The sequence below is a fragment of the Bubalus bubalis genome, chromosome 7 (assembly GCF_019923935.1).
Source record: "Bubalus bubalis isolate 160015118507 breed Murrah chromosome 7, NDDB_SH_1, whole genome shotgun sequence".
Taxonomy (NCBI): Eukaryota; Metazoa; Chordata; class Mammalia; order Artiodactyla; family Bovidae; genus Bubalus; species Bubalus bubalis.
The window spans coordinates 67,319,810-67,347,263 of NC_059163.1; the positions used below are offsets into that span (position 1 = coordinate 67,319,810).

Sequence of the window (27,454 nt, forward strand, 5' to 3'; positions counted from 1 at the left end):
GATTTGATTTAGGTTATAACTGAATGGTCTACTGGTTTTCCCTACTTTCTTCAATTTAAGTCTGAATTTGGCAATAAGGAGTTCATGATCTGTAGAAAATTCTTAAAGAGATGGGAATACCAAACCACCTGACCTGCCTCCTCAGAAATCTGTATGCAGGTCAAAAAGCAACAATTAGAACAGGACATGGAACAACAGTCTGGTTTCAAATCGGGAAAGGAATATGTCAAGGCTGTATATTGTCACCCTGCTTATTTAACTTATATGCAGAGCACATCATGCGAAATGCCAGGCTGGATGAAGCACAAGATTCTCCTGGAATCAAGATTGCCAGGAGAAATATCAATAACCTCAGATACACACATGACACCACCCTTGTGGCAGAAAGTGAAGAACTAAAGAGCCTCTTGATAAAAGTGAAAGAAGAGAGTGAAAGCACTGGCTTAAAACTCAACACTCAGAAAACGAAGATCATGGCATGTGGTCCCATCATTTCATGGCAAATAGATGGGGAAACAATGGAAACAGCGAGAGATTTTATTTTGGGGGGCTCCAAAATCACTGCAGATGGTGACTGCAGCCATGAAATGAAAAGTTGCTTGTTCCTTGGAAGAAAAGCTATGACCAACCTAAATAGCATATTAAAAACCAGAGACATTACTTTGCCAACAAAGGCCCATCTAGTCAAATCTATGGTTTTTCCAGTAGTCATGTCTGGATGTGAGAATCGGACTATAAAGAAACCCGAGCACTGAAGAATCGATGCTTTTGAACTGTGGTGTTGGAGAAGACTCTTGAGAGTCCCTTGGACTGCGAGGAGATCCAACCTGTCTATCCTAAAGGAAATCAGTCCTGAATATTCAGTACTGATGCTGAAGCTGAAACTCCAATACTTTGGCCTCCTGGTGCGAATAACTGACTCATTGGATAAGACCCTGATGCTGGGAAAGATTGAAGGTGGGAGGAAAAGGGGACAACAGAGTGTGAGATGGTTGGATGGCATCATTCATGTGATGGACATGAATTTGAGTAGGCTCCAGGAATTGGTGATGGACTGGGAGGCCTGGCGTGCTGCAGTTCATGGGGTTGCAAAGAGTTGAACACGAATGGGCAACTGAACTGACTGAATATATATACATATGCTTAGTCGCTAAGTCATGTTCAACTCTTTGCGACTGTTTGGTCTGTAGCCTGCCAGGCTCCTCTGTCTATGGGATTTCCCAGGCAAGAACACTGGAGTGGGTTGCCATTTCCTTCTTCAGGGGATCTTCCGAATCCAGGGATCAAACCCGTGTCTCCTACGTATACATACATATATATACATACATATACAGGTCTTCCCTCATTGCTCAGTCAGTAAATCAACTGCCTGCAATGCAAGAGACCTGGGTTTGATTCCTGGGTCAGGAAGATCCCCTGGAGAAGGAAATGGCAATCCAATCCAGTATTCTTGCCTGGAGAATCCAATGGACAGAGGAGCCTGGTGGGCTACAGTCCACGGGATCACAAAGAGTCGGACCTGTCTTAGCGACTAAAACCACCATATAATGAACTAAGAAATTAGACCCTGAGTGGCATTGGCACTAAATAAGGAATATCTTACTCCTTTCTGCCACCTGGACAAAAAACTAAAGATCTATTGTGAAGTGACCCCTTTAAGAGATCAAGGGACCAAGTATGACAGGAGAAAGATCAACTAGGATTGTTTTATCTCCAAATGTTTTCCTCTGTATTCTGGATAATGTATTATATAAATCCCTTTGTTAGAAAGCTTCACATCAGGGCTTTTTGCTCTTCCAGAATCCTCCATGAATAGAAATATAACTTGGAGAGGCGATATTTTAAAAGCTCTCATCAACCAGTCACTTAAGTAGGATTATCTGGAAGCCAGTTGATAACAAATACCAGTGTTAATAGAACAAATGAAAGGTGCTCGGCTAAAAAAGAGAACACTAGAAGAAATGAAAAGCATCTAAAATAATTAGAAATTTAAGAAAAAAAATTATTAAGGTTTTTCTTAAGATCTCCCAGGCTATAATGCTTTTGATAATCAAGGCATAAATAAATACAAGGTATGAAAATACAAGATTACACAGCTGTTTTTAGAAAAATACAATTTATGATTCAGATGAATTGTTCTATTTTTCAAGGAAGTTGCCTCAAGAGGGTGTAAACATTCCAGTAATGTTGATTAAAAGCATCTATAGGACTTCTCTCTTGGAAATCGCTTTTCAGCATGTGTCTTTTTTTTCAGTCTCTTCAATGAGAGTAATAGTTCCCACTTAAAGGTAGTTTGATATGAGAATTCAGAGCCAACAGTTACAGTGAGAAAGTTTAGTTTTTGGTCAACGTGACAGATAACAAAGCAATGAGGCTAACTGAATTGCTCATGAACTGGTTCTAATTTTAACAATCAAAGAAAAAAGCCATTAGAAATGCATAAATAGCAAACACCTGTTGAAATGTAAAGGAGGATGAGGTTCCAATTCAGCTCTCATGAGAACAGTTAATGCCTATGTACAACAATGCAAGATTGATGCAGGGCTGATGCAGAAGAAAGAAATTAAAGCCATATTATAACTTGTGTGAAGTCATTAACTAGTCCAACCTTCCTAAGACCCAGTTAAGTCCTTCCCCAAATACCTATAACTCCCATGATAGCCATTACTATACTATATTAAAATTACAAGACTGTCTTTCATGAGACTGTGACTTCCTGTTTTATACACCTACTACCATAAGAAATCAATAATTGGGGGTTACATAGATGAATAAACAACATTCATTTGGACAGGTAACTTCCGGCAATCTTACTTAACATCCCTCCTCAATTAGGTTGATGGAGACACATCTTAGGCAAACTTCGAGATCTACATTTATTCTTATACTATTTTTAGTTATGCAATGGAGGAATATTTGAAACTTGCTGTTAAAAGAGAAAACCCCAAATTTTATAGTCCTTCATAGCTTTCTCAATGCAGCTAGGATCCTGAAAACTTCAAAAACTTTCGGTGTTTAAAATATTCTTATCACTTGGTTGCTTGGTACCTACTGACATCTGACTTCCTCTGAGACAGTGAGAAAACTCAGCCTGCTTGGTGGGAAAAATGAAGCTAGAGCAAGTATAAAAGCTTACAGAATGCCACAGGGGAAGAAAAAGAGCAGCACCTCAGACTATCACAAACTGTCTCTGCTGCAGAGGATGCTGAGGGGCTGAGAAACACAGATTGCCTAGTCTGATGTCCTGCAGAAGACTGCCAAGTGCAGAATGTCCACTTTGCTGAAGCCATTATTCCAGCAATCTTCCTCCACAACTTGAAATCTACTGAGAGGATTAATGATCATTTTTCTGAAAGCAGCTTTCAAAAATGCCAGCATGCCCCCAAATTTCAATGCTTCCTAAACTGATTTGTTTGGGAGGGGGGTTGCAAAGATAAATGTATGACTGTGTTAAAACTTAATGTCATTTGAGTTTGTGGGAGTATGGACATGTGTGTCTGTGTGTGTGTGTGTGTGAGAGAGAGAGAGTGTGTAGAAATAAGCACGAATATGGGAAGTAGAAGGTGCATAGGATTTTATGTTTTATTCTCCAACACTTTGCTCGGGGCTTGATAATTTTTTCAGACCTTTTCAACTATAAGTTTGAGGGGGAAATGTAGGTAATCATGAAGGTACAGAAAGATACAACTTCCTATCTGTATTTCCTTAGTTCTTTTATTTTTTACTATCTTTTGCTTTTGCTGAAAAAGTTCCTCCCCCATCCTTTTTTTTTTCTTCTTTTTCAATTATTCAGTAAAAAGGCCTAGCAAGAAACCAGCTTAAATGATAAAAAAAAAAAAAAGAAAGAAAAGAAACAAGCCAAACATATTTGGGGCCTCTGAACAAAATCCTGCTTTTTTTTTTTTTTGTAAATTGAGACTTTCCTCTCTGGTTCTGAAGCATATTTTTTTGCTCCTTTCTTCAATAAGACATTTCTGTTTTTACTCAGAGTGACAAAATAATACATCTTCAATTCTCCTCCACAGATGAGTGCTAGGAATAAAGTGACAACACCTATTTCTGGTAACAAGTAATTCTTTATTTTTAAAAACTGACTCTTCTAGGAAAATATTTAGCTTCAGCTTTGGCATCATTACTTCATTTTTGCCTAATCTCCCTCCATCCTCCTTGAAGATAGCTTGTTTACTATCATAGAAATGACATTCATCAATATCCAATGTTTCACTGTTTGATTTTTACAGTTTCTTATTTCCCATGAAGTTTTGAATACCTTGGGAAAATGAGATAAAGAAAAACCGAGTGATCTGTTCAACTTCAGAGATCAAGACCAAAATAAACCTTATAAAAGCTGCATCTGCCTCTCAGCCAGGATTGTACTAATGCGGAGGCATATTATATGGGAAAGTCATGCTTTTAGATGTGAGCATCTGTCTGCATTTCAACATCTTTTTATATGAAATAGATTGTGATGAATAATTTCTTTCTGATACTATTAAATATCAAAACAAAATTCACAGCTCAAGTGGCAGTCCTCTTTTAGTCCTTACTGATGCTAGAGATCAAAAGAGCAGCATGCAGGTCATCTCTGAACACGAGATAAGTTGCACAAGAGTTTATGACACAGTTAATTAAAAGCTAGAAGCGTGGCTGGATTTCCTTTGTTTAGGCTTCATGCAAATCGCTCTCATTTTCTTCGCCTAGCACCTCTGTAGCCTGAAATGTAGAACTGAGCATTTCTGATGTAGAGAAATGTATACAGACATACAAAGATTACAGAAGTACTGTGTATGGATTGATTTTATATTCACAAGCCATGTCTGTCCTTCCTTCACAATAGGCATATGCTATCCCATTAACTATAATGTGACATAGTGGGGACATCAAGCACTTTAAGTCCCTCAAGGTTTACATTATCTAATGATGGATAAACAATATGATAGATATTTGAAAGAATAAACATACAGGTAAAGTAAATTCTTCACTGAAGCTCTTCTTGGGTGAAACAGCAGTTACACAATTGTAACGTACTTGCCATTAGGAGTTTCTGCCCCGTGCTCTGAAAAAAATTGTTCTTGTTTCACAAAAGAACAATCAAAAAGTTCAAAAATAATAGAGATGAATTCTCCAGAACACATAGGCATGCATTTTTATTGCTTTCTTACTGTCAAAGGTAGGTATTCATACTATTATTTCTGGGGACTGAAAACAATTCCCTTCCCTAAGTGGATTAAAACATAAAAGACACAAACTACAAGGTGTATCCAGGAAACATTTTGCTAGATTGACAACTATACATACAATACAAACTGAATTGTGGATTTCATCAGGTCCTTACAATTTGGTTATGCTGAACACATGGCATTCTTTGTCTTTTCTTCTCTTTTCCTTTTTCTGAAAGTACACCAATATCTATATTGAAGTTTACAGATTCATCACTAATTATCCACATTCATACACTAAATTTGAATGATCTTTCCAACTCAAACCAAATTGTTCCATCTTCTACTTTGCTTATACTCTTATGATACACTAATGTTAAAATGTATGTATGATGCTCACACTTATAAGGCCAATGACTGTGCTGTGCTGTGCTTGGTTGCTCAGTTGTGTCTGAATCTTTTTGACCCCATGGACTCCTCTGTCCTGCCATGCTCCTCTGTCCATGGGAATTCTCCAGGCAAGAATACTGGAGTGGGTTGCATGCGCTCTTCCTGGGGATCTTCACAACCCAGGGATTGAACCCAAGTCTCCTGTATTGCAGCCGAATTCTTTACCAGCTGAGCTACTAGGGAAGCCCAAGCCAATGACTAACACTGATTAATTTCCAGAGTTCTTGGCTTTAAATCAGTTGTTTCCAAGTGGGAGTTCAACTTTTAACCATGTGGTAAAGAAGTGATCTGCTAGGCTCTGTAAGAATTCATGTGAGGTCTGGCTGGGATTATTAACTGGGTCCTTTACCAGTTAATCATATTTTCTTCTTATTAGTAGGAAATAACAGCAAGGATGGCAATACTTGTAATACTTATTGTTAAACAAACAAAATTCTTTGAATTATTAGGTGGAGTATGAAAATAACAGCCTCAAAAATTTGATTCACTAATTCTTAAACTTAAAAACTTTAAATCTTATAAAAATTATACTAAGACCAATCCAGATCACAAGTGTTAGAGACATATAGCTGAATCCAGAGTTATATTACAAAGATTTATATTTTGAGACATCCACCTGTTGAATAAGCAACCTATAATAAAGTATCATCAATACATTAGGAAGACACTGTCATAGCAGAAATGGGTATATCATTATTGTCATAAAGAAGCAATTTCAGATGGGCTTCAATGATACCCCTCTGAATTTAGGTGATTAAAAATGTCTCCAATTCTGTAAAGAAATTATCCTTCAATTAAAAAATAAATTTAAAATAAAAAATAAAAAATGTGTCTCATAAAGAAACATATATGAAGTTTAAATAAGGAAACAGACTGATAAAATGTTTTAAGAGAAAAAAACTGAAAATGACATAGGTCATATTTTAATCAAATGCTTAATAATCAGCACTAGTTTAAAGAAAGGGCTTCCCCTGGTGGCTCAGGGGTAAAGAATCTGACAGCCAAGCAGGAGATGTAAGTTCCATCCCTGGATGAGGAAGATTCCTTGGAGAAGGAAATGGCAATCCACTCCAGGATTCTTGCCTGGAAAATCCCATGTACAGAGGAGCCTGGCAGGCTACAGCCAATGGGGATCAAAAAGAGGCAGACATGACTAAGGGTCTAAACAACAATAACAAACACAAAGTAGGTTTTTAATTCTTTTTAAATAAAATTTTATTCTCATATAAAGGCATTTCCCATCCTAATCAAATGGCAATTTACAAAAATTAATAAATTTGTTTTTTCCTAGTTGTATTAATAACTTACAGAACAGACTATGTGTGAATACTTAATGAAATGAATAACATTAAAACAAAATAACAAAAAAGGGAAAATATATTTATGAGGTGTTCCCCAAAGAACAGAATGGGTAGAGAGAAAGTGGGAAGTGTGGACTAGTCTAATATCTATCTTCCCATTTTTTGATTTGAACTTTAAGTTTTAAGGTAGTACTATTAAAAAAAAAATTGGACTGAGTGACCCAATTTCAAGAACATAGTAAAAGATATTGAAATAGGAAGGTTGAAATATTATTGAAGCCTTTAAGAGAACTCAGTGAATTCAATTTCATTCTCACAAAACTAGTTGGCTATAAAATAGATGTGTTCCCTGTACTTGGCATATGCACAGCGGTGGACAGTGTGGCCTCTGCAGCCAGACTGTCTGCACTTGAACCTCAGCTCGGACACTTTGCAAATTGTGGGATGGTGAGCAAGTTACTCAGCTCCCTCTGTGTATCACTTTCCTCATCTACAGAATGAAGACAATTACAGGTGTTCTTGGTAGGGCTATTTAATGAGATAATCTATGTAAAATATGTTGATCAGTGTGTAGAACACAGCATGTTGAATAAGTTTAGCTATTATTTTTTTATTTTCCCACTGTAATTTAATCTCTGTGGGGGAAGGGATGTTTGTCTATGTTTATTAGTGCCATTTCTCCAGTGCCTAAAATAGTACCTGCTCATAATCACCTAATTGGCATAAGATAAGTATTTTCTCTCTGCAATGTTAACTGTATTACTTTTCTATGTGTAGGATATATTTATGTATATATATGCATATACATGGGCTTCCCAGGTGGCACTAGGGGTAAAGAACCCGCCAGCCAATGCAGGTAGATGTAAGAGACATAGGTTCTATCCCTGGGTCAGGAACATGCCCTGGAGGAGGGCAGGGCAACCCACTCCAGTATTCTTGCCAGGAGAATCCCATGGACAGAGGAGCCTGGCAGGCTGCAGTCCATGGCGTCACAAAGAGTAGGACATGACTGAAGTGACTTAGCACGCACATATTCATGCATATATATATCATACATATATATACATACATACATACACACAGTAGTTTCTTATGAAAGGTAAAATACTAAAATTAAGACTTTTTTGTAATGAAGTAAATTTTAATACTCCTGACCTAATAGCATTTGCACTGGTTTGGAAAAAATAGGCATTACCATCTTTTGTCCCTAATGCCATCTCTGTATATAAAACTGGTCCTTGTGTTCAACGAAAAGCAGATTTAGATATGATTAAAATAAATTCAGATTTAGGTTACACTTATTGCCATTTCCTTGAACAAAACAACTGTTTAACTTGCCATTTTTAATATTGGGTGTCAAATGTAAAGTTAGCTCAGAAAGTTTGTACTTCTTAGGAAAGATCTATTCGGTTGTTATGCTCCATTGCCTAGAAATTCTGATAAAGGACAGAGAAAAGAGCTTCCTTTTTCTGACGTTGATGGGTTTATCCTGTGTTATACCTAAAATATCACCATTTCCTACAGCCCAATGGATATATATATATATATATAGTTCCCAGGATGCTGCTGCTGCTGCTAAGTTGCTTCAGTCGTGTCTGACTCTGCGCGACCCCATAGACGGCAGCCCACCAGGCTCCTCCGTCCCTGGGATTCTCCAGGCAAGAACACTGGAGTGGGTTGCCATTGCCGTCTCCAATGTATGAAAGTGAAAAGTGAAAATGAAGTCACTCAGTCGTGTTCGACTCTTTGCGACCCCATGGACTGCAACCTACTAGGCTTCTCCACCCATGGGATTTTCCAGGCAAGAGTACTGGAGTGGGGTGCCATTGCCTTCTCCAGTTCCCAGGCTACTCATTATGTATTTTATCACATGAATTTTTAATTTTATTATGAAAATGAAAAGGCACAGTGAGGGAAAAAAAAAACAAAACAACTTGATGTGTCCATGGATTTGTATTGATGTACCGTGTTGCATGCATACATAATAATAGTTTGTGAAGAGTCACTCAGAGCGTGGGATCAGCCTTGGTTAAATGTTTGGCAATTTCCAACTGCTAGGGGGAATCAGACTCACTGGATCTTTGTCAGATCAATTATACCACTATGCATGATAATCCACTGAGACTGTCCTTGAAAAGGATTGCTGTTTCAACCGACTCCCTCCACCCTTTAACTCCTATTATTTTTTATTTGAACTTTAATGCTAATAATATACTAGATATTTTAGACTAAATATTAACATCATCATTTTAAAAAATTCTGTTACATTTGTGGAACAATTTTGGGACTATTCTATACAAATATTGATTTTACATAACCACTATACCTGCATGAACTTATATCAGTTGGCAAAATTAAAATAACTAAGATGGTATTTAATATCACCATCTGAGTCACCAGGAAAGCCCCATTTAATATCACAAATCCCTGTAAAACTTAAAACTGCAAAAAGCATTCAATGATGTGCATAAAAAGTTAGACAAACATAATGAGCTAAAAAATGAACTTCAAATTTTATGCACATGCATACCCATTACACATTCATATTTTTTCACAAAAGCTATAGTAATTTTTCATCAATGCCAAGAACATATCTATAGGGCTGCTTTCAGAAATTGATAGGAAAAAAAGGTTCTTGTAAAATGGAAAGGTTTAAAATGGAAGGTTCTTTTAACTTCTTTACTATGAAAGTACAGACTGTATGTGGTGAATGACAAGCTCAAGAAGAAACAATGGTCCCGTCAAACATGTTCTGTTCCAGTCAAGAATACATTCTGGTGTTCTGGCAGGACAAGATGAGCGCACGGCCTTTAAGAATACATTCTATTTTGGAGTGAATTGTGTGCCCTAGAAATTCATATGTTGAAGACCTGACCAAAATTAGAATCTTTCTGAGGCTAATTTATGGTTAAATGATATCAGAAGGGTTAAGGCCCTAATCTGATAGAACTGGTTTCCTTAGAAGAAGAGAAAGGAACACTAGAGCTCTCTGTCAATCTGCTGGCACCTTGATCTGGGACTTCTAGCCTCTGGAACTGTGAAAAAACAAATTACTGTGGTTTAAGGCACATAGTCTATGGTATTTTGTTATGGCAGACCTTGTGGACTAACACAGACTCTGTCTTGACTGCTGGGGATACACAGCAGGTATTGTGGACTAGAACAAAATGCACACAATAGCCTAAATACAAAAGCACATAAATTAAAATCTATCAGGATTTTTCTGTGATTGTACTATGCTAATGATAACTCTCAGGTTTGGAGAGAGAATTATTTTGGAGGAGAGTTGACTGCAAGTAGCTGAATGCACCTGCTTTATATAGAGAGGATGGGACCTATGAGGTTGTTTTCTTTTCCCCAGTTACATGTGTCACAAGGAGCAAATAATGGAACCTGTCTCCTGGAGCTGTTAGGAGAAGTCAATGTTATAATGTGGTATAGACACCGTTGCAGAGTGATTGACACAGGCAAGAGTACTGGAGTGGGGTGCCATTGCCTTCTTCTAAAGCTCAATAAATGATCATTCAATGTTAGAGACTGGATATGAGGAATGGAAGAAAAACTTCCAGGAAATACAGAATGGAAGAGGAAAGGACTGTTAAAAAGTAGTAAATTTATTTTAAAAGTATCAAAATGGATACAAACTATTGTGAGTCTTTCCTAAGCTACTTGCTTTGCAGCAATAAACTATTTCTTTTCCCTTTTCCCATTTAGATGTCATAGGCTCTGCAATGACTTTGGACAAAACCCAGTGTCTCCTGGTCTATGGATAGGTACACACCCTAGTTGCACCTTGATCAACATTACTTCAAAGAAATCAACCAGGATAAGAGAACATCAGAGGCTTCAAATAAGTGATTATGACAAAACAAACAAAAAGCACCAAGAAACTGAAACAAAACAAAAAAAAAAAACTTTTCATATAATATTACAGATAGTGAAAATATTCCAAAAGTGCAAATGCACTTTAAGTAGGGCTTAGAGAAATTCATAGATATGGAGAAATACTATCTCAAGTTACAGTAGTGTTTTATAAGTCCCAAACAGTTTATGTGACCCTCATAAACCCTGTCATATAATCAGAGCAAGGGTTATTATGTAAAATGACAGAAGATGAGTTTGAGAGGCTTCAAGACTTGAAAGGACTTACTTATACAAGGGTGCACTGGCCAGTCAGTGACACAGTTGGGGCAAAAGGCAGATTTTCCTATCACCTTATCAGGCTTCAGTTTTCTACTTTGTCAGAGGCTGTCAAAAACCAAAACCAGTAAGCAGAAGTTAGGAATTTCAGGGGCTCTAAACTTCAAGTCTTTTTTAGCCTGACCTACCCTCTGCAGTCAGAATTGAGAAGGGGGAAGTGTTAAAAATTCAGCTTTCTGGGATATCTATAGGAAAGACCTTTGTTACTATTGCTTAGTTTCTAAGTCCTGTCTGACTCTTTGCGACCCCATGCACTGTACCCCACCAGACTCCTCCTCTGTCCATGGGATTCTCCAGACAAGAATACTGGAATGAGTTGCCATTTCCTTCTCCAGGGGATCTTCTCCAGAGATCAAACCTGTGTCTCCTGCTTGGCTGGCAGATTCTCTGTCACCAAGCCACCTGAGAACCCCTTAGTAAAGACCTGAAGTGAAAGTCAAAGTGTTAGTTCTCAGTTGTGTCTGACTCCTTGCGACCCCAAGGACTGCAGCCCACCAGGCTCCTCTGTCCATGGGATTCTCCAGACAAAAACCCCAGTAAAGACCTAATAGCACTCAATTTCTGAGAATTTAATTAAATTAGGATAAGAAACAGCTACATGGCAATAATATGGCAACTATTTTGATTACAGTAGTCTAATAAAAATAATAGGGAGAAGGTGAGTGTATGGCCATGCAGTGGTTGCATTTTCCCCCCTTCTTTTCTCTTTCTTTGTTCCTCTTTTTCTCACGAACATACAGGGGTAGAAAATGAATGAAGATAGAGAGCACTGATACTGCAGGCTGAAAACCAAAACCAAAACCAAACAAAACAACTAGTAGAAATGGGAGAAAGTAAACACTGACTACTTTTTAACACCAGTCTTACAGTCATATAAAGCCGAGACATCTAGTGTCATCCCTCTGGTCACAAAATCAAGGACACAAACATTTGCTTTTATCAGGACTGAATACCCTTTGCTGCTATAATCTTACCTTACCTCCTGACTCCCAGCTGGAGTCCGAGACACATGGTGCCTAAAAGAGTTCTCAGTCTTCTAAACTAGGGAAGGCTGTTCACCCTTCCTCAGGGTCCTCATCAAAATCCCCATTTCTTAAGAACTATTGATCTTTGGGAGGTGCTGACCTCATTATCTGCTTAGAGCAATTTACACCCAGGTGTGCCAAAGACAGAATCAACTCCTTCAGAGGTTATTTGCAATTTAAAAGAGGCACTTCTTAGAATCTCGGGACTTCTAAGGAGTGCTTTTGAGTTGTAAGGCATTTCTCAGCTTCACTGCCCATCAGTCCACAGGAAGGACATATCCCCTCTCCTAGACTTCTTTCCTGAGTACATCAAGTACATGTTTCTCTTTACAGATATGCTAGACTCTGATCTTTAAAAACAACTGCTCCCCAGGGAGAGTCAGAATGAAAATGGAAAAAAATAATACATTATCAGTGAGCATAGGTTGGCACAGTGAATGAATAATGCTTGCAGGGATATATAAATAGACGAATACAGAGACCCGTGCATGTGCATGGGCATGCATGTATCCATATTTCCTCACAGATGAGGATCTCCCAAAAAATCCTGAAAACCCATATGTCTACACACCTCTTCACAGCCCCTCAAAATATACCAGAAGTCTACCGTGTGACCAGTGCCTCCCTCCCACATTTGCTTTAGTTTAATCTTTTTGAAGGGTTTGGTGTTTATAACACCACTAAGAAGAAGCCAGGAGGGGGAATCAGAGAATTGCTCATTTGGTAAAGAAACAAGAGACACACATCCTGCAGAGAAGGCAGGGACTCTAGCCAACCCGGCAGGTAGTCCTTTATCCTGGAGACATCACCCAGCAGGGAAAGAAAATAACAACTAGGATGTTCTCAGAGTTTGAAATAAAAGAGGTCATGCCACAGTTCAGTGATCTGATGTGGACGGATTTTCAGGCTACTTAGCACTAAAGCCCAGGCCCTTTGATCGTTGTTTGTTTCACAAATATTTAGGGGTATCTCCTCTATGCTGAGCACTCTAGCAGGCACTGGGAATATCTTGATGAACAAGACAAACTTGGGGGCAGTCTCTCTGAGCTTCACCTATCCCTTGCCTTAAGTACTAGTATATTATTTTTGCACTAAAGAGTTTTGTTTTAGCCATCATTTTAATTACAAAGCCTTGCATAGTGTATAAAAGACAAAGCAAATCAACCTATTCTCTATAAAATAGATGGATTACAAAAGTTATACACAACCAAGATAAGTGTTTTTCAAAATTACAGATAGAAATTATTCTCAGAGACATTTCAAACTGTGGAATTAATTACTTCTGGAGGATATCAGTAGTTTTTCTAGAGATAGCCTCAAAAATAAATGATAATCTTGGTTGCTTACCTAATTCTTGAAGTTTGTCTGTTTTTAATCTCATATGGGGCTGTTGTTTACAAAATAGGGTAATTGATTAGATCTTCAAGTTATACCCACAACACTTTTTTTGATAGTATAAAGTGTAGGTTGTGACTAGAACAAGTTTGAAAAACTGGATTTGTTCTAATTCTTTTGGGAAGAGTTTACCCAGGTAAGTCTAAAAATATACTATATTCAAAAGCACAAATTTCACCATTTCCACTAAATGCGTTCAGTACTTTTGAATTCTGACTGGCTATTTCTTCCAAGACTTGATAAAGTTCTTTGCTAGTTCCATCAGGGTCCTGAAAAAGCTATTCGTTACTCCAGTTTCCTTACCTCAGAAATGATAATGGTGCTTTTCCTCAAAGATTGCTCTGAGGAGCAAACATGAGTTCAATGATTTGAAACTTTAGAAGCATAAGGCAAACACAATCTATCATTTTTCTGCTCTGTAATCTTCTTTATAATACATCAATTCCATGAAGACAAAGACTTATCTTATTTTTCTTTGCATACTCAGTATCAGCTGATATTGTATGTGTTAAAGTAAATAAACTTTACTTAAATCCGCCTTTAATATCCTCATATTCCTCTTTAGTTTTTATAATGGAGAATGAAGGATTGCATTGTCATTTAAAATAAAATATCCAAATGCTAAAAGATATAAGGTGGTGGACTGCTTTGAGTCCATTTCGATTTGTCCATAGGTACCTCCCTAAAAGGTAAATTCCAGTAACTGAAAAGGAGAGTGGTCAGGAGATCTGAGGTGGAGAACATTTGGGAGCAGGGGGTTAAGTTAGGACAGAGGGGAAGTCTGTGCAGGGACAGGAACCAACGGCAAAATGTTCAAAGATGGAAAAAAAAACAAAAACAAGAAAACACTAGAGGGATGATAATAGACATCTCATAGCTTGCTGCTACTGATTATTCTGATTCAGCTTTTAAGCACACTAAAATCCTTGGGATTGTTAGTACTTTTTTGTTTTGATTTATTATGTTTTCTAATCATAACAGTAAATAGCCATTGTTTCCCATGTGGAACAATCTAAAGGGGTGGTTCTCATTCCTTTTGGGCTACTTCCACAATAAGACAAATTTTTTACATAGCAACCAAAAGCAGGGAGTAATGGAGGCATACAAACACAACTGAAATAAGGATTGCACAAGAAAATATTTAGCCTCACTGTATGAATGGCCTACTTGCATTTTTTCTGCTTTATTTTGCATTTTCCAGATTGTAGTAGAAATTCACAAATTGATTCATATACCCAAGTTTGCAAAATTGTGCCTTAGAATGTTCTTTGTGAAGGTATTCATAAACATCCGCTCCATGTGGCTACACATTAGTTTATCCCAAAAGTCTGGACATTTTTTTCTGTTTTTTTTTTTTTTTGTCTGTAACTTGTCTTTGAGTTGATGTGATTCAGTACAGGATTTTGTTTAAGTATACATCTAAGGAAGCTTACTACTTTAGGATGAGAAAACATAATATTTCCAAGAAGCCAAAAGTGGTAAGAAGTTTTTGTTTTTTACCAGTTTCTTACACTGGTCCTGTGCTCAAAACAAAATGAGAGATTGATGATAATTAGGTTTTACTGAAGAATTTCACTATAGTCTCAGTGATATTTCTGAAAATTTCCTTTTTGCAAAATTAAATAAATAGCTAATAAAATAAACAACTTGAAATACATGCTTTAGTGATTTACAAGTGTTAGTGAGCATTTCCTATCACTCTGTATATTTATGTTGTCCCAGTATTTTTTTTTCTTAAAAGGCTTTTATATTGATAATAATTCACCAAAAAATTCTCAAGAATCTAGAATTCTTGGTCAGTATCTCAAAACTTGGGGAAAACTTTAATAGGGCAGATGGTATGATAAATATATTACAAAATTACCAAAGTTTATATATGGAACACTTATTTTAGGCACACAAACACATACAACATAACAAACAGAGACATAAATATACAGAGAGAGTGAGAGGAAACATACAGAGAATTCTTGACTTACCTAGAAAATTACTATTTGTATAACTAAAATTCAGCTACTTGCTTTCTCAAAAATATATAACATGCTGAATTCTCAGAAGTTGCTTGAACTTATGTTACCTGACATCAAATAGAATAGTCTTCTGATAAACGAAAACTAAAAAAAATAGGTAGCTACATCTTCCTTCTGAATGTGACCACGATGACTTCTGTGAATCTAACTCAAAGGTTCTAAATTTTCTTAAGAAATTTAACAACAACAAAGTCATGAAAATTCTACAGATATTTTGGTCAATATTTAAAGACTAGGGAAAAAACAATCCACTGGCAGTGCCTGTGGTAAGCACAAAATAAATCTCTCGAATTTGTCTTAGAGAAAATACTTTTTATAAATGTTGCTCAAAGTCTTTGCATATAATCTGTGGGAGCACACACAAACACACACAGTGGCATTTAGAAATACACACATAGAATGCACAAGAGACACTACCCTTCACTCTAACAGAACTCTCTCCCTAGTCTGGAAAAGGCTTTGAATACGTAACACTTTAAAACTATTGAGTAATTTAGGATTTTATTCATAGTCATTATTTAATGTATTATAGACAGAGACTTCATAAACTTACTTTTCCTTGGTTTACACAAAGCCAGAGTCTTAAAATCATTGTTGAAATACATTTGTAGATTTTTTTTTAAAGACTTCATTATTAAATTCTGATAACTACCTCTCTGAGAATGTAGTTCCTGGTAAATGACACCCACTAATAGCACATTACTTTATTAATACTGTTTCTTTTATAAGTTTATTTATTTCAATACTATTTTTCCTTAAATGAGGAAAAAAAAAAAAAAAAGAAAATCAAATGCACAACAAATGGAACAAGCAGTGATTGGCTGACACCCCACGGCCAAGGGCAGGCTCCAGCAGGTTTCGAAGTAGCAAGGTCATCAGAGTATGGTGCATAATGGAGCATCATATTTGAGTGGAATTCAGCCAAACACAGTAATGTATGGATGTAGACGCATCTGAAAGAAGGAAAATAAAGATTTATGCAGGTAAAAAAAAAAAAAAAAAAAAAAAAACTATGAAGAAATTTCCCCAATGGCTTATGCCCAAAATTGGAATGTTGTGGTGGAGGTTTTGGAGAAAAGAATTTTTATTTGCAAATTATGTGTTTGTAAATAATAAATACATCCAGGTGGGAAAAAGTCAACTTGGATGAATCCTACTTGGAAGCTGTAATAGTTTTAAGTTGTTGTTTATAAACAGCATTGTATTGTAGAGTTCAGTACAAACATCACTAAATTCCTGAAAATAACCCTTTATCTGCCTTTAGAACATTAATTCACCAGAAGTGATAATTAAGATTAGTTTTAGTGGTTTCAGCTCAGTTCTTCTTGGAATGTGATTTCTCTCACAACACTAATGCTAAATAAAGCACTGTGTAATGTTCTGAAACAGAGTCGCTGCTTTAGAGATTCTAAGGGCTTTTAAAATAAATAAGATAGAAAAGCAAAGCTGACTCTCTCTTTATGTATGTATGTATATATATACACACACACATATATATGTGTGTATATATATATATATGCACAAGGATTCTACTATTTCTATAGTCATAAATGTAAACAAATGGATGATGAGCTTTGCTATAGCCTAGAATTTGGTTATATACAGGTTAAACATAAAACTCTAAACAATTATCATAGTAAATTTTCTATATATGACCTCTACTACCATCCTCTTCTAGGAAAAGGAATGTTAAAATATCTGAAAGCATTAGTGGCTATGATAAAGCAATGGTTTTGTTACATTTTATTTAGCTTTAAAAACAGTATGGGTTTTACATTTGAAATTAATAAATTCACCAATTTGTATTTTACCAATAGGTTAAATTTAGAATAGAAAAAGCTAGATTGGTAAACTCTCTACCAAGGAAACAATTCAATTGAAAAATAATAAAATGGCACTTTCTTTAAAAAAATAGAGGAAGAAAATAGTCCACAATTGTGTGTTAAGGACGCTATTTAAGTAAAGTGCATCTGCAAAGTTGGCAAAATGAAAAACAGTGTAGAAGCCAAAGGAGTCATCACTATTGATGGAAAAAGTAAAAGATCATCCCAATTAGAATGCATAGAAAGTTTTTTTTCATAAACAACATATAGAAAGCTTTATTCATTTCCATTACAAATACGTTTTTATTGAGGATATACTAAATGCTATATAGGAGCTTATGTCTACTGTCATTGTTCTGCTAAAATGAAAAATCCTCTTAACTTGTTGAATATATGTTCTAAACCATGTTAAGTTATTTTAATGAATGCCATCAATTGCTATCTTATATAAGGGGGAAAAACTATGAATTTCTGTTAAAAATCTATAAAATTTGGAATACAATTTCCCCAATAATTTTACAGATAAAAACTAGAACCCAAAGCAGAATTATATACTACTGTAAAAAACATCAGTTTTGATAGCCAAATATATAGTTATACATAAGAAAACCTCAAGAGATTTCTGTCACTATTGGAATACATAGAGAAAAAGTTATAGAAATTTAATTTTTTTTTCTCCTGTAGAATGATTAAAAAAAAGAACACTGGACTCTGCATTCCATGAGTTGGACTCTAGTCCACATTATATCCCTGATAATCTTATGATATCAGTCAAACTAACTTTCAAACTAAGCCTCAGTTTCTTCTACAAAGTGAGGAGACTGGTTTGGTTAATATCTTTTAATTGTAAAATGTGATATCTCTAGAAATTTTGACATTAAACATTTGATTATGATATATTTTATGTCAGTTTTGTTTGTGTTTAAAGTTTAAGTCTCTTCTACATATCAATGTATGAATATCACAGTAAATAAGAGCCTAATGGCATCATAGTTAGTTTACATGAATACATCTGTTTGTGTGTCTGTATGGGTGTGTGTGAGAGAGCAAGAGAGAGAGAGGGATTATGATACGTATTTATCACAGGAGTATGCTTTTCTACATGAGATATGTACTTACTCAAAAATAAAAGATAACAAGAAAGAATGTTTTTGTTACAGTTGTCCAGCTGCATGATTTACTTACAATTATTAAATTGATTTTGTGGTCTTAGGTCAAATTCATTAACTGACTTAGGAGAAGTTTGAGATAAGGTTCAAATGGTCATACCTGGACTTCAAAAAACCTGTATATTCATTGCAGATCAAATCAGTGAATGACCCTTTCCTTGATTCACAGACATCCAGAAAGCCAAGAGCTGTTTGGTAGATAGCTCCTGACTAAAGACACTGGCTAACTTTCATCAGTCACTAGCCTCTTGTCTATGATTTCTGGCCATATGTAACAGAAATCCCACCATATGCAGATTCATTCTGCCTCTTCAAAGTGTCCTCGGTCATAGATAGCAGAACCATATTGTAGAAGTAATGCTTATGGAGTTAAAGCAGAAAGCTGTGGTTGGCATCACCATGCAAATGCATTTCCACTATAATACATATGGTATAACATACATTCACAAATAAATTGATACTCAGTTTTCTTAGTGCTTAGAACTGTAATAGATGATGGCAAGTCATTTCTTGCTTCCAAAATCTAAGTAATTAAAAAAATAATTTCTGCCATATCTTTACAAAGTATATAATGGATATATCGACCACAAATTGATCAATTGAAGGGAACATTATTCTGATGACATTCAGCAGTTCTTTTAGGCAAAGGAAACTGTCACTGCAGTTAATATGAATTTTTCTTGAGTACTGCAGGATCAGCTACAAATAGAGTTTTAAGTTAATGTTTATTCAAGCTGTATCCTCTATCTGCTTGCCAAAAATAAAATACATTACCTTCCATTTACTAAATAAAATAAAAATTTTACTTGCCAGTACGTTATCTAAATAACATCATGGCACAGATAAGCTCGACAGGAGTTGAAAATAATATGCAAAGTAGGAACTATAGTTTTATATTGTCTATTAATCTTTTGAAATTATATTATTTTTAAGACAATTGAAAAATACTTAACACATAGTAAAATGAATAGAAAACAGAATGCTTCTGCTTTCATTTTACAAATCAAAAGCACAGTTGAACTTCCAGGTCACAAAACTTTAACAACCACCAAGGCCAGATTTACCAAGTAAAGGAAGAATGAAATGAAAAGGTGGATAGGATACTTAATGCTATCAACGATCCCCATTTTTCTCAATTAGACACATTATTTAGTTGAGAACAAGGGCTCTTGTTTGAATTGCAAAGGCCTAAAGTATGAAAACCTGGGCTACATCATCAAAAGTGCGGATTTCTGAAATAATTCCAGTATCTCTGCAACACATTATCTCCCAGATTCTGCCCAGGAATAACTATAGAAGATTGATTTGACTGTCCTTAGAACCCATGAAAACAAACAAAAAAGAGGAGGGGGCGTTTTTTTTTACAAACTTTCATTTCTACAAAGCTGTTTAACTCATTATAGCCTAACCATTAACAGAACTTAGGAGCAACACTTATTCTCAAGAAGATAAAAACACTGGAATAGACATCATTTTCATTGTATCACAAATAAGGAACTATATATAATAAGGCAATTCAGGAAAATTATAAATTAATAAAGGCTTTATGTCAGATAAAATCTTCTATTTTTTAATTAATCCCTACCATATGAAATTTAAAAACGGCAACTCTCAAGATTTTCTTTACATAAATTCAGCATTAAAGGGGAGAAATTATAAGAAAACTCTGAATTAAAAAAAAAGTTCAGGTTTAATCAAAGAAAATACATTTTGGTTAAGTTTAAAAAGGCAATATCTTTTAAAAATAAATACAGAAAATCATCTATCTACAGCACAAACAAAAATGAGAACAAAAAAGATCTCATTATGCCAGATGTCAAAACAGAATGTAAATTTGTAAATGGATCCCTTGTCTCCTGACAGCAATACTGAGTAGATGAAGCATATCAATTACTATCACTAATTACATTAAGGGGAATGTATTTCATTTGCCTTTATTTCATTTTAGATCAACTGTTTATTGTGGTTAAAACTTTATACATCTTTCAAGTGCTTAACAACATACACGTTTTCCAAAGTTACTTTTGGCAAACTGCATGGTTTATTTGAGTGGCTTTGTAGGTTTTCTCTTCTGATATATGGACTTCCTTGTTCAGTTAAGAGACTAACACCATACATTAGTTTATTTATAAGCCTATCACTTTGCCTTTTAGACAGGATGCCACCACACTCTTGATATTGACTGTTTTAAATATTCAAGAATATAGAGCTAACCCTATTTGATGAGTCAAATAAAACTTAAGTGACAGAGCAGAACATAGGAGGTAGTTGTATAAAATATCTATAAATCTGCCACTTGATATGTCCACTCAAAAGTTTATTTTACATAATTTAGAATGCAAATGTTAGTCAACCACAGGATACAAAGTTCTTTTAAGATGACAGTGAAGTACGTATTCTGCATAAAGATCTTTTCACATGCTTTCTCTTAACAAATTATCATTTTCTAAAGAAATCTCTACAAATCTCTATTTGTGGGTTCTATAACTAATGTTATAAAAGTGCTGTTACTTTTAACTGGAATCTTCCTTGTTTATAAAACAGATAAAAGCACCAAAAACAAAATAGAAATCTGCCTCTAAGCCTAGGTAAAGTGATAACAAACATACTTTCCACTTGGCATATTTTAGTTTAAAGGAAATAAGACTCACATACTTGAAAAGGCATCTTTATAAAAGTCATTTAATTCAATGTAGTTCAAACCTGTGTTTTCTTGGATTGCTTTGGTAACTGGATATAAAAGCATACTGTGTATTTTTCCTTATCCAAATAGCTACAATAAAGGAATACATCAAAAACATTTCTTTATAATGCTTATTTTTAAAATTATAGAAAACAATAAGAAATTAATATTTATCTCTTTTCTATACCTTTAATGAGCCCATCAATAACATCTTCAATGTGAGCCTAACAATGTGAGGCTATAAAATAAACTTTTTACATTGCCTTAATTAAGATCACACATTCCACATGCAAAACATATTTAATAGAACACTCTTTATTGGATATTGCTTGACAGACATAAATATGTTTCCTGAAATGTTCTGGCGGTAAGAAATATGTGATGTTTTATTAGCCGAGTTGCTACAGCTTTAGATACAGAAGTTTCCAAACGGTTTTCATTTGTTGTGTGTCAAATGTTGATGGGTGAGAAAAGTAAACTTTGTGAGTTATACACTCACACACACATTACACAAAACAAAACTTTCAAAAATAAATTATATATTTTCTGAAGTTCACCTCAGAATATACTTTGCTTTTTTTTTTAGTTTCCACATTTCACTGAGAAACAACTGTGTCAAATATTCCATAAAACCTTTATAGTCTCAATATATCACAATGCATACCAAAATATTTTCACACACACTACACCAAACATGAACATTTTTGTTACTTGGTTGAAATAATACATGATTCATGCAATTTACTTTTGCTTATGAACTTTTCATACCAAATACATATACTACAAATGCCAACTGCATATCCTCATAAAAGCCTAATTGTATAGATACTGAAATATTAAAATGTAGTTTTTTATGGCATTTACATATCATTAAATGTTTTTAAGTCAGCATTTTTGTCAGTCAGCATTTCAATATCTCAGACTTCGTACTTCATTTGCATGAATCAGCATCTGCTTATCTATAAAATTCTGCATAATGTATAATGTAGCTAAAACTATTTAGTGTCCAATTTGCATAGACAGCAGTAGTAACTTTAGAAATGTTGTCTTTGGATAAAATTATCCACTTAGTAGCACAAAAGAAAAGAATTTTAGGTTAAAACTAGCCATCCAAACAATTCACACATATTTATCTGGAAACAAAAAACGTAGCATGAATTAGAATTGTCAAACACTAAGAGAAGCGTAAAATACCACTTACAGTGTTTCCCTCTGTAACTTAGTACACTCTGGTATAAGGTGCAAACTATAGTGGTGTACCTTTTGTAAATGTCCTCTACTAAATAAATGGTATAAGAATTAGACCCGCATTAATTTCCTGCTATTAAAAATTTAACTAATAGCTTTAAGAGTGAAGACAAGACTTTGCAGAAGGTGCCCTGTCTTAGATATTTAAATATATGTGGGATGCATCTTACCTGTTTGCTGTATTTGTTATTGGTTTGACAGCTGTACTCAGAGCAGTGATCTGATCCAATTGAAATGTTGTCTCCTGCTCCCACAAATGTATTGGCTGGTGGTAGATCTTGTACGGCCTGGTGTTTTTTTCCTGCAGTTGGTGACTGGGGGTGAAGCTGGACAGTAGGCAAGGGGGAACTAGATTTGTAATGCCTGGCCAGGTCAGGACTGCCAGGCCCACCATTAACTGATCGGTATCGGCCCATGCTTGGGCTGTCTGACAGCTTCTCATTGACACTATCATACCTCTGTCCATTTGGTTTAGAAGCTTCTACAGTGACAATGCTGCTGTAGAGTGGCTGCTTAGATTTTTTGTTTTTCTTGTCCTTTTTAGGTTTTTTAGATTTGTCATGCTGTTGGGGTGTAAAAAAATCTTCATGATCTTTTTTGCCGGCTTCATAGCCATTTTTATTTTTCGACCGGCAGTATCTTGCCATCACTACAATTAAGATGATTAGAATCACAGTCATAATTCCAGCAACCACCCCAATGACAATACTGAGTCTCTGTTTGCTAATTTCATAGCTTGGGTCACCAGCTATATCCTGGGTGAGTGGGGTGTGCAAGCTTCTGGCTATCTGGGAGTCAATCACAGTTGCATTAGAAACACTTTCATTGACAAACACATGCACCAGAGTCGTGGTAGACTGGGAAGGCTGCCCACTGTCATTCACTTGCACCACCAACCTGTGCAAGCCATAATGCTTTTGGGTGAGTTTTCCCACTAAGGAAACCACACCACTGGTGGAATCAATCTCAAACAGCTTGAAGGGATTCCCTCCCACAATGCTGTAGTTAAGGTCTGCATTGATGCCATCATCACTGTCTGTTGCCAACACCGTAGCTACTACTGTCCTGACGTTACTTGAAGGTGGCAGTAAAGTGTAGGAAATATTTCTGGGAAGGGTGACAGTGGGAGCATTGTCATTCTCATCCATCACAAAGAGAGAGACAGTGGCTGTTGCAGATCTGGGGGGATCTCCCCCATCCACAGCTTTGACTCTGAAAGTGTATGTGGTCTGATGTTCTCTGTCAAAAGACATCGTGGAGTAAATAGTCCCCGTGTCATTTTCAATGGAAAAAATGTTACTGTTCTCCTCTATGTATAGGCTCATCTCTGCATTGCGCCCCTTGTCAGCATCCATCACTGTGACCATTCCCACGGGGCTGTTGGGCTGTAAATTTTCTTTCACATAAAAAGTAAAGACGTCCTGCATGAACTTAGGGTCATTGTCATTCTTGTCAGCCACCTGAACAATCACTGTGGTGCTGCCCTGTAGCACGGGGACGCCTTTGTCTCTGGCGTTAACTTTAAACTCGTACCTGTCAGTCTGCTCGCGGTCCAGCATGGTATTGACGAGGATGTCCCCAGAATCGGGATCGATGGCAAAGATCCCCATCACGGAAGAGTCCAGCGAGTAGGCGATTTCAGCGTTTTTCCCACTGTCCGCGTCTGTAGCCAGCACCGTGGCTACCCTCTCTCCGGGGATGTTGTTCTCAGGAAAGTACACCTCCACCACTGACTGGCCAAAGACAGGCGGGTTGTCATTGGTGTCTCCCACCTTGACAATCAGGGAGTTGTTGCTGGAGAGACTGGGGCTGCCCGAGTCCACCGCTACTATGACCACGTTGAACTCCCTGGTGGTCTCATAGTCCAAAGGGGCCGAGGTGTGCAGGAAGTACTTTTTCTTGTTCTGGTCGCCCTCTGTGTCACTGGCCGGCTTGAGCTGGAAGGGCACGTCGCCCACCACGGTGCAGGTGACCACTCCATTCTCGCCTTGGTCTCGGTCAGACACCTGTACCAGGGCGATGGGGGTGTCCACCAGAACGTCCTCGGCCACGTTGGCCACCCCGTCCTTGAGTGGGATACGCCCGATCTTGCGGATTTCAATGGACGGCACATTATCGTTCTCGTCCTTGATATTAAGGACCACCGTGGCTTTGTCTGTCTTGGGAGGCTGCCCGCGATCGCGGGCCATGACCGTGAAGCGCAGCTGATTCACTTCCTCGCGGTCTATACGGTGCAGGACACTGAGCCAGCCGGACGTCTCGTCTAGGCGCAGCAGCCGCCGCACGGACTCGGTAGCCGCCCCGAACACGTATTCAATCTGCCCGTTGACCCCCACGTCCAGGTCGGCGGCACGCAGCTGCAGGATAGGGGTCCCCGGGGCGCTGTTCTCGGCCAGGTCAGCCTCATACACGCTCTTCTCGAAGCGGGGGCTGTTGTCGTTCACGTCGGTGATGAGCACCCGCAGGATGGCCTGAGAGGAGCGAGGCGGGTCGCCACCGTCGCGCACCCTCAGGGTCAGTTCGTAGGAGTCGCGCTGTTCGCGGTCCAGCGCCCCCTTCACGATCAGTTGCGGCTGCTTTTCGCCATCCGGGGTGTCGGCCACCTGCAGTTCGAACACGCTGCTGCGTCCGCCCGGGCTGGTCCCGCCGCCGGCTTCTGGCGCGTCCAGCCTCCTCTTAGAGCCCCCGGGGCCGCTGCCGCTCCCGCCGTTCCCGCCGCCCCCGGGGTAGGGGGCGCTGTCGGCAGGCCCGGCGCGCCGGCCCTCGCCGCCGCCGCCGCCGCCGCCGCCCCCGGGCTCCTGTAGCAGCTCGTAGCGCTCAATGCCGTTGCGGCCGAAGTCGCGGTCGGTGGCGGTGGGCAGCAGGTATAGAGTGCCCACCGGCCGGTTCTCCTCCACCGTGAGCGTGAGCACGGGTGACGGGAAGGTGGGCGTGTTGTCGTTGATGTCGAGCACGATGACCCGACCCTCGAACAGGTCCACCCAGCTCTGCGAGGGCCCGATCACCGAGACCTCGAAGTCCAAGAAGCACTCGTTTTCGTCGAAGATCATCTGACACTGGGGCAGTTTCTCGCGGTCAATGCGCCGCTCGCTCGTACTCAGCTCGCCGGTGAGATTGTCGATCTTCAGGTACTCTGAGCCCGACTCGAGGCTGAAAGTCACCTCACCGGAGCCGGTCACGATGCCCAAGTCCGAGGCGACGTTGCCGATGCGGACGTCTGCTGGGCCCTCCTCGGCCAGTCGGTACCGGAGGAGTTGCTTGGCGGCCGCTAGGCTGAGCGAGAGCGGCAAGAGGAGACAGCAGCCCAGACACCAGGCGCGCGCCCATCCCATGGTCCGCATCCTCAGCATCTTCTCCTGCTGCTGCTGCTACTGCTCCTTCTAATTACGGCCCCTTGGCGCCCCCCTCCTCTGAGGCCCGTGGCCTGCCCTCCTCCCAGTCCTCTCCCCTCTCCGGGAAGGGAAGAAGCAAGAGGGAACGTAGGGAGGGGGCAAGAGCAGCGTCCAGAGTCGGCCAGGGGGTACCAGAGATAGAGCCTTCTTTTTTTTTCCTCCTCTTGCTTCTTCCGAAAGTTATTGTTTCATAATTTATGCAATGGGTGCTAATCGCCCGCTAGCCAGCCGCCGTTCAGTCGCAGTACTCACAGTTCACGGGACACTGCGCGCCGCGGGATCGGCGCCCCCCCAGAGTCATACCCGCAACCGGCAGAGGAACCCGGGCTCCCGTCACTGCTCAGTCGGATGGGGCTGGAACCGCTCCGGCAGGCGGGCGGTGGAGCCGGGAAGCGGCCGGGAGCGAGCCTGCAGCCTCCCCCGCCTGCCAATCCCGCTCGTCTTTGCTGCTACTCGAGTTGAGTCCAATTCACGTTCCAGCCACTCACTCCAGACCCAGCTTCTGCTCCGACTGCCCAGGCAAACGTGAGTCGCTTCCTGCAAGAGGTGCTAGGGCCAGCAACAAGCCAGTCTCAACTCCGACTCCGATCAGGCAGCGGGGGAGCCAGTCAACAGATCGAGAATGAAAAATCCCGGCAGGTCGCTTCGGGCACCGTGTAGTGGAGACGACTCGAGTCACACAGCGGTCCGCGTCCGGGTTCCCCCCGTGCGCGGAAAAGCAGCCCGAGCCATCTTCAGAGACGCCCTGAGTGTCGGTCCCGTCTCACCCAGAGAGCTCGGGTTTCTCTTTTTTTCTTAACAACTCTGCGCAAGGTCATTAGTCTCGAAGCCGCCTCCTGAAACCGCAGCAGCCGTTCGCCCGCGGGGGTGAAGGCTGAGCCGTGCGCACCGCGCGGTGCCCAAGTTTGGGTTCGCAGCCGCAGAGTCCGTGCCTTTCCTCACCTGCATTCGGCCCGCATGTCAGAGCACTGGGATCTGCAGCGCTGTGCGCGATTCAGGGAGGAGATTGCAGCCTCTCTCTCTCCCCGCTCTCTCTCTCTCGATCCCTCCCCTCCCTCTCTCCTCCTCCTCTCTCCTCCCTCCTCCCGTTTCCCCTTTCCCCTTCTCCCACTCCTCTCTCCCTCACGCTCCCTCTCCTTTCTCCCAGTCCCAATACAGGCAACTCGAGCTGAACTTGATCCCTTTGCAGTTCAAAGGTGAGCAAACCAGGCTTGGTGGGCAGGCGACGCTGGCCTGGCGAAAGACCCCAGCCGGGCTCCCCTAACGGCAATTAACAAAGATGCCCAATTCTGTCCGGATTTCCGAAGAAAAGCACAAGGCATGGGGTGGGGGGGGAGGGGAGGTGGAGTCAGAGACAGCTGCCAAGAAGCTTAAAAAAAAAAAAAAAAACACAACACAGTTTGCCAAGGGGAGAAAAAGTGCCAGTCGGTTGTTGCCTCGGAAGTGCCCTGGCACGGCGGGTGAATTCCGCAGTTGTCTCGTCCCCTCTGGTGTCTGGGAGAGTCTAGTGCTTGCGCTCCCGCCGCCCCTTTGGCTGCCACGGCTCTAAGACACTGAATGGCAAGTGGGAAGCTCCAGC

General features: G+C 39.1%; 1 protein-coding gene across 11 annotated transcripts in view; it reads right to left on the minus strand.

Annotated features, from left to right (window-relative positions):
• Positions 1-26,900, minus strand: part of PCDH7 (protocadherin 7) — a 477,823-nt gene extending 450,923 nt beyond the window's left edge. For 5 of the 11 annotated variants that reach the window (XM_025290207.3, XM_025290205.3, XM_025290209.3 and 2 more), the window contains exon 1: positions 22,654-26,898. In XM_025290207.3, the coding sequence (XP_025145992.2) occupies positions 22,654-25,833 (3,180 nt within the window). In that variant the 5' untranslated portion in view covers positions 25,834-26,898. Of the gene's footprint in view, positions 1-16,042; positions 16,514-21,298; positions 21,326-22,653 lie in introns of those variants that run through there. The other 6 variants (XM_025290204.3, XM_025290203.3, XM_025290213.3 and 3 more) reach the window with 5 other exon arrangements.
• Positions 26,901-27,454: the final 554 nt, after the last annotated feature.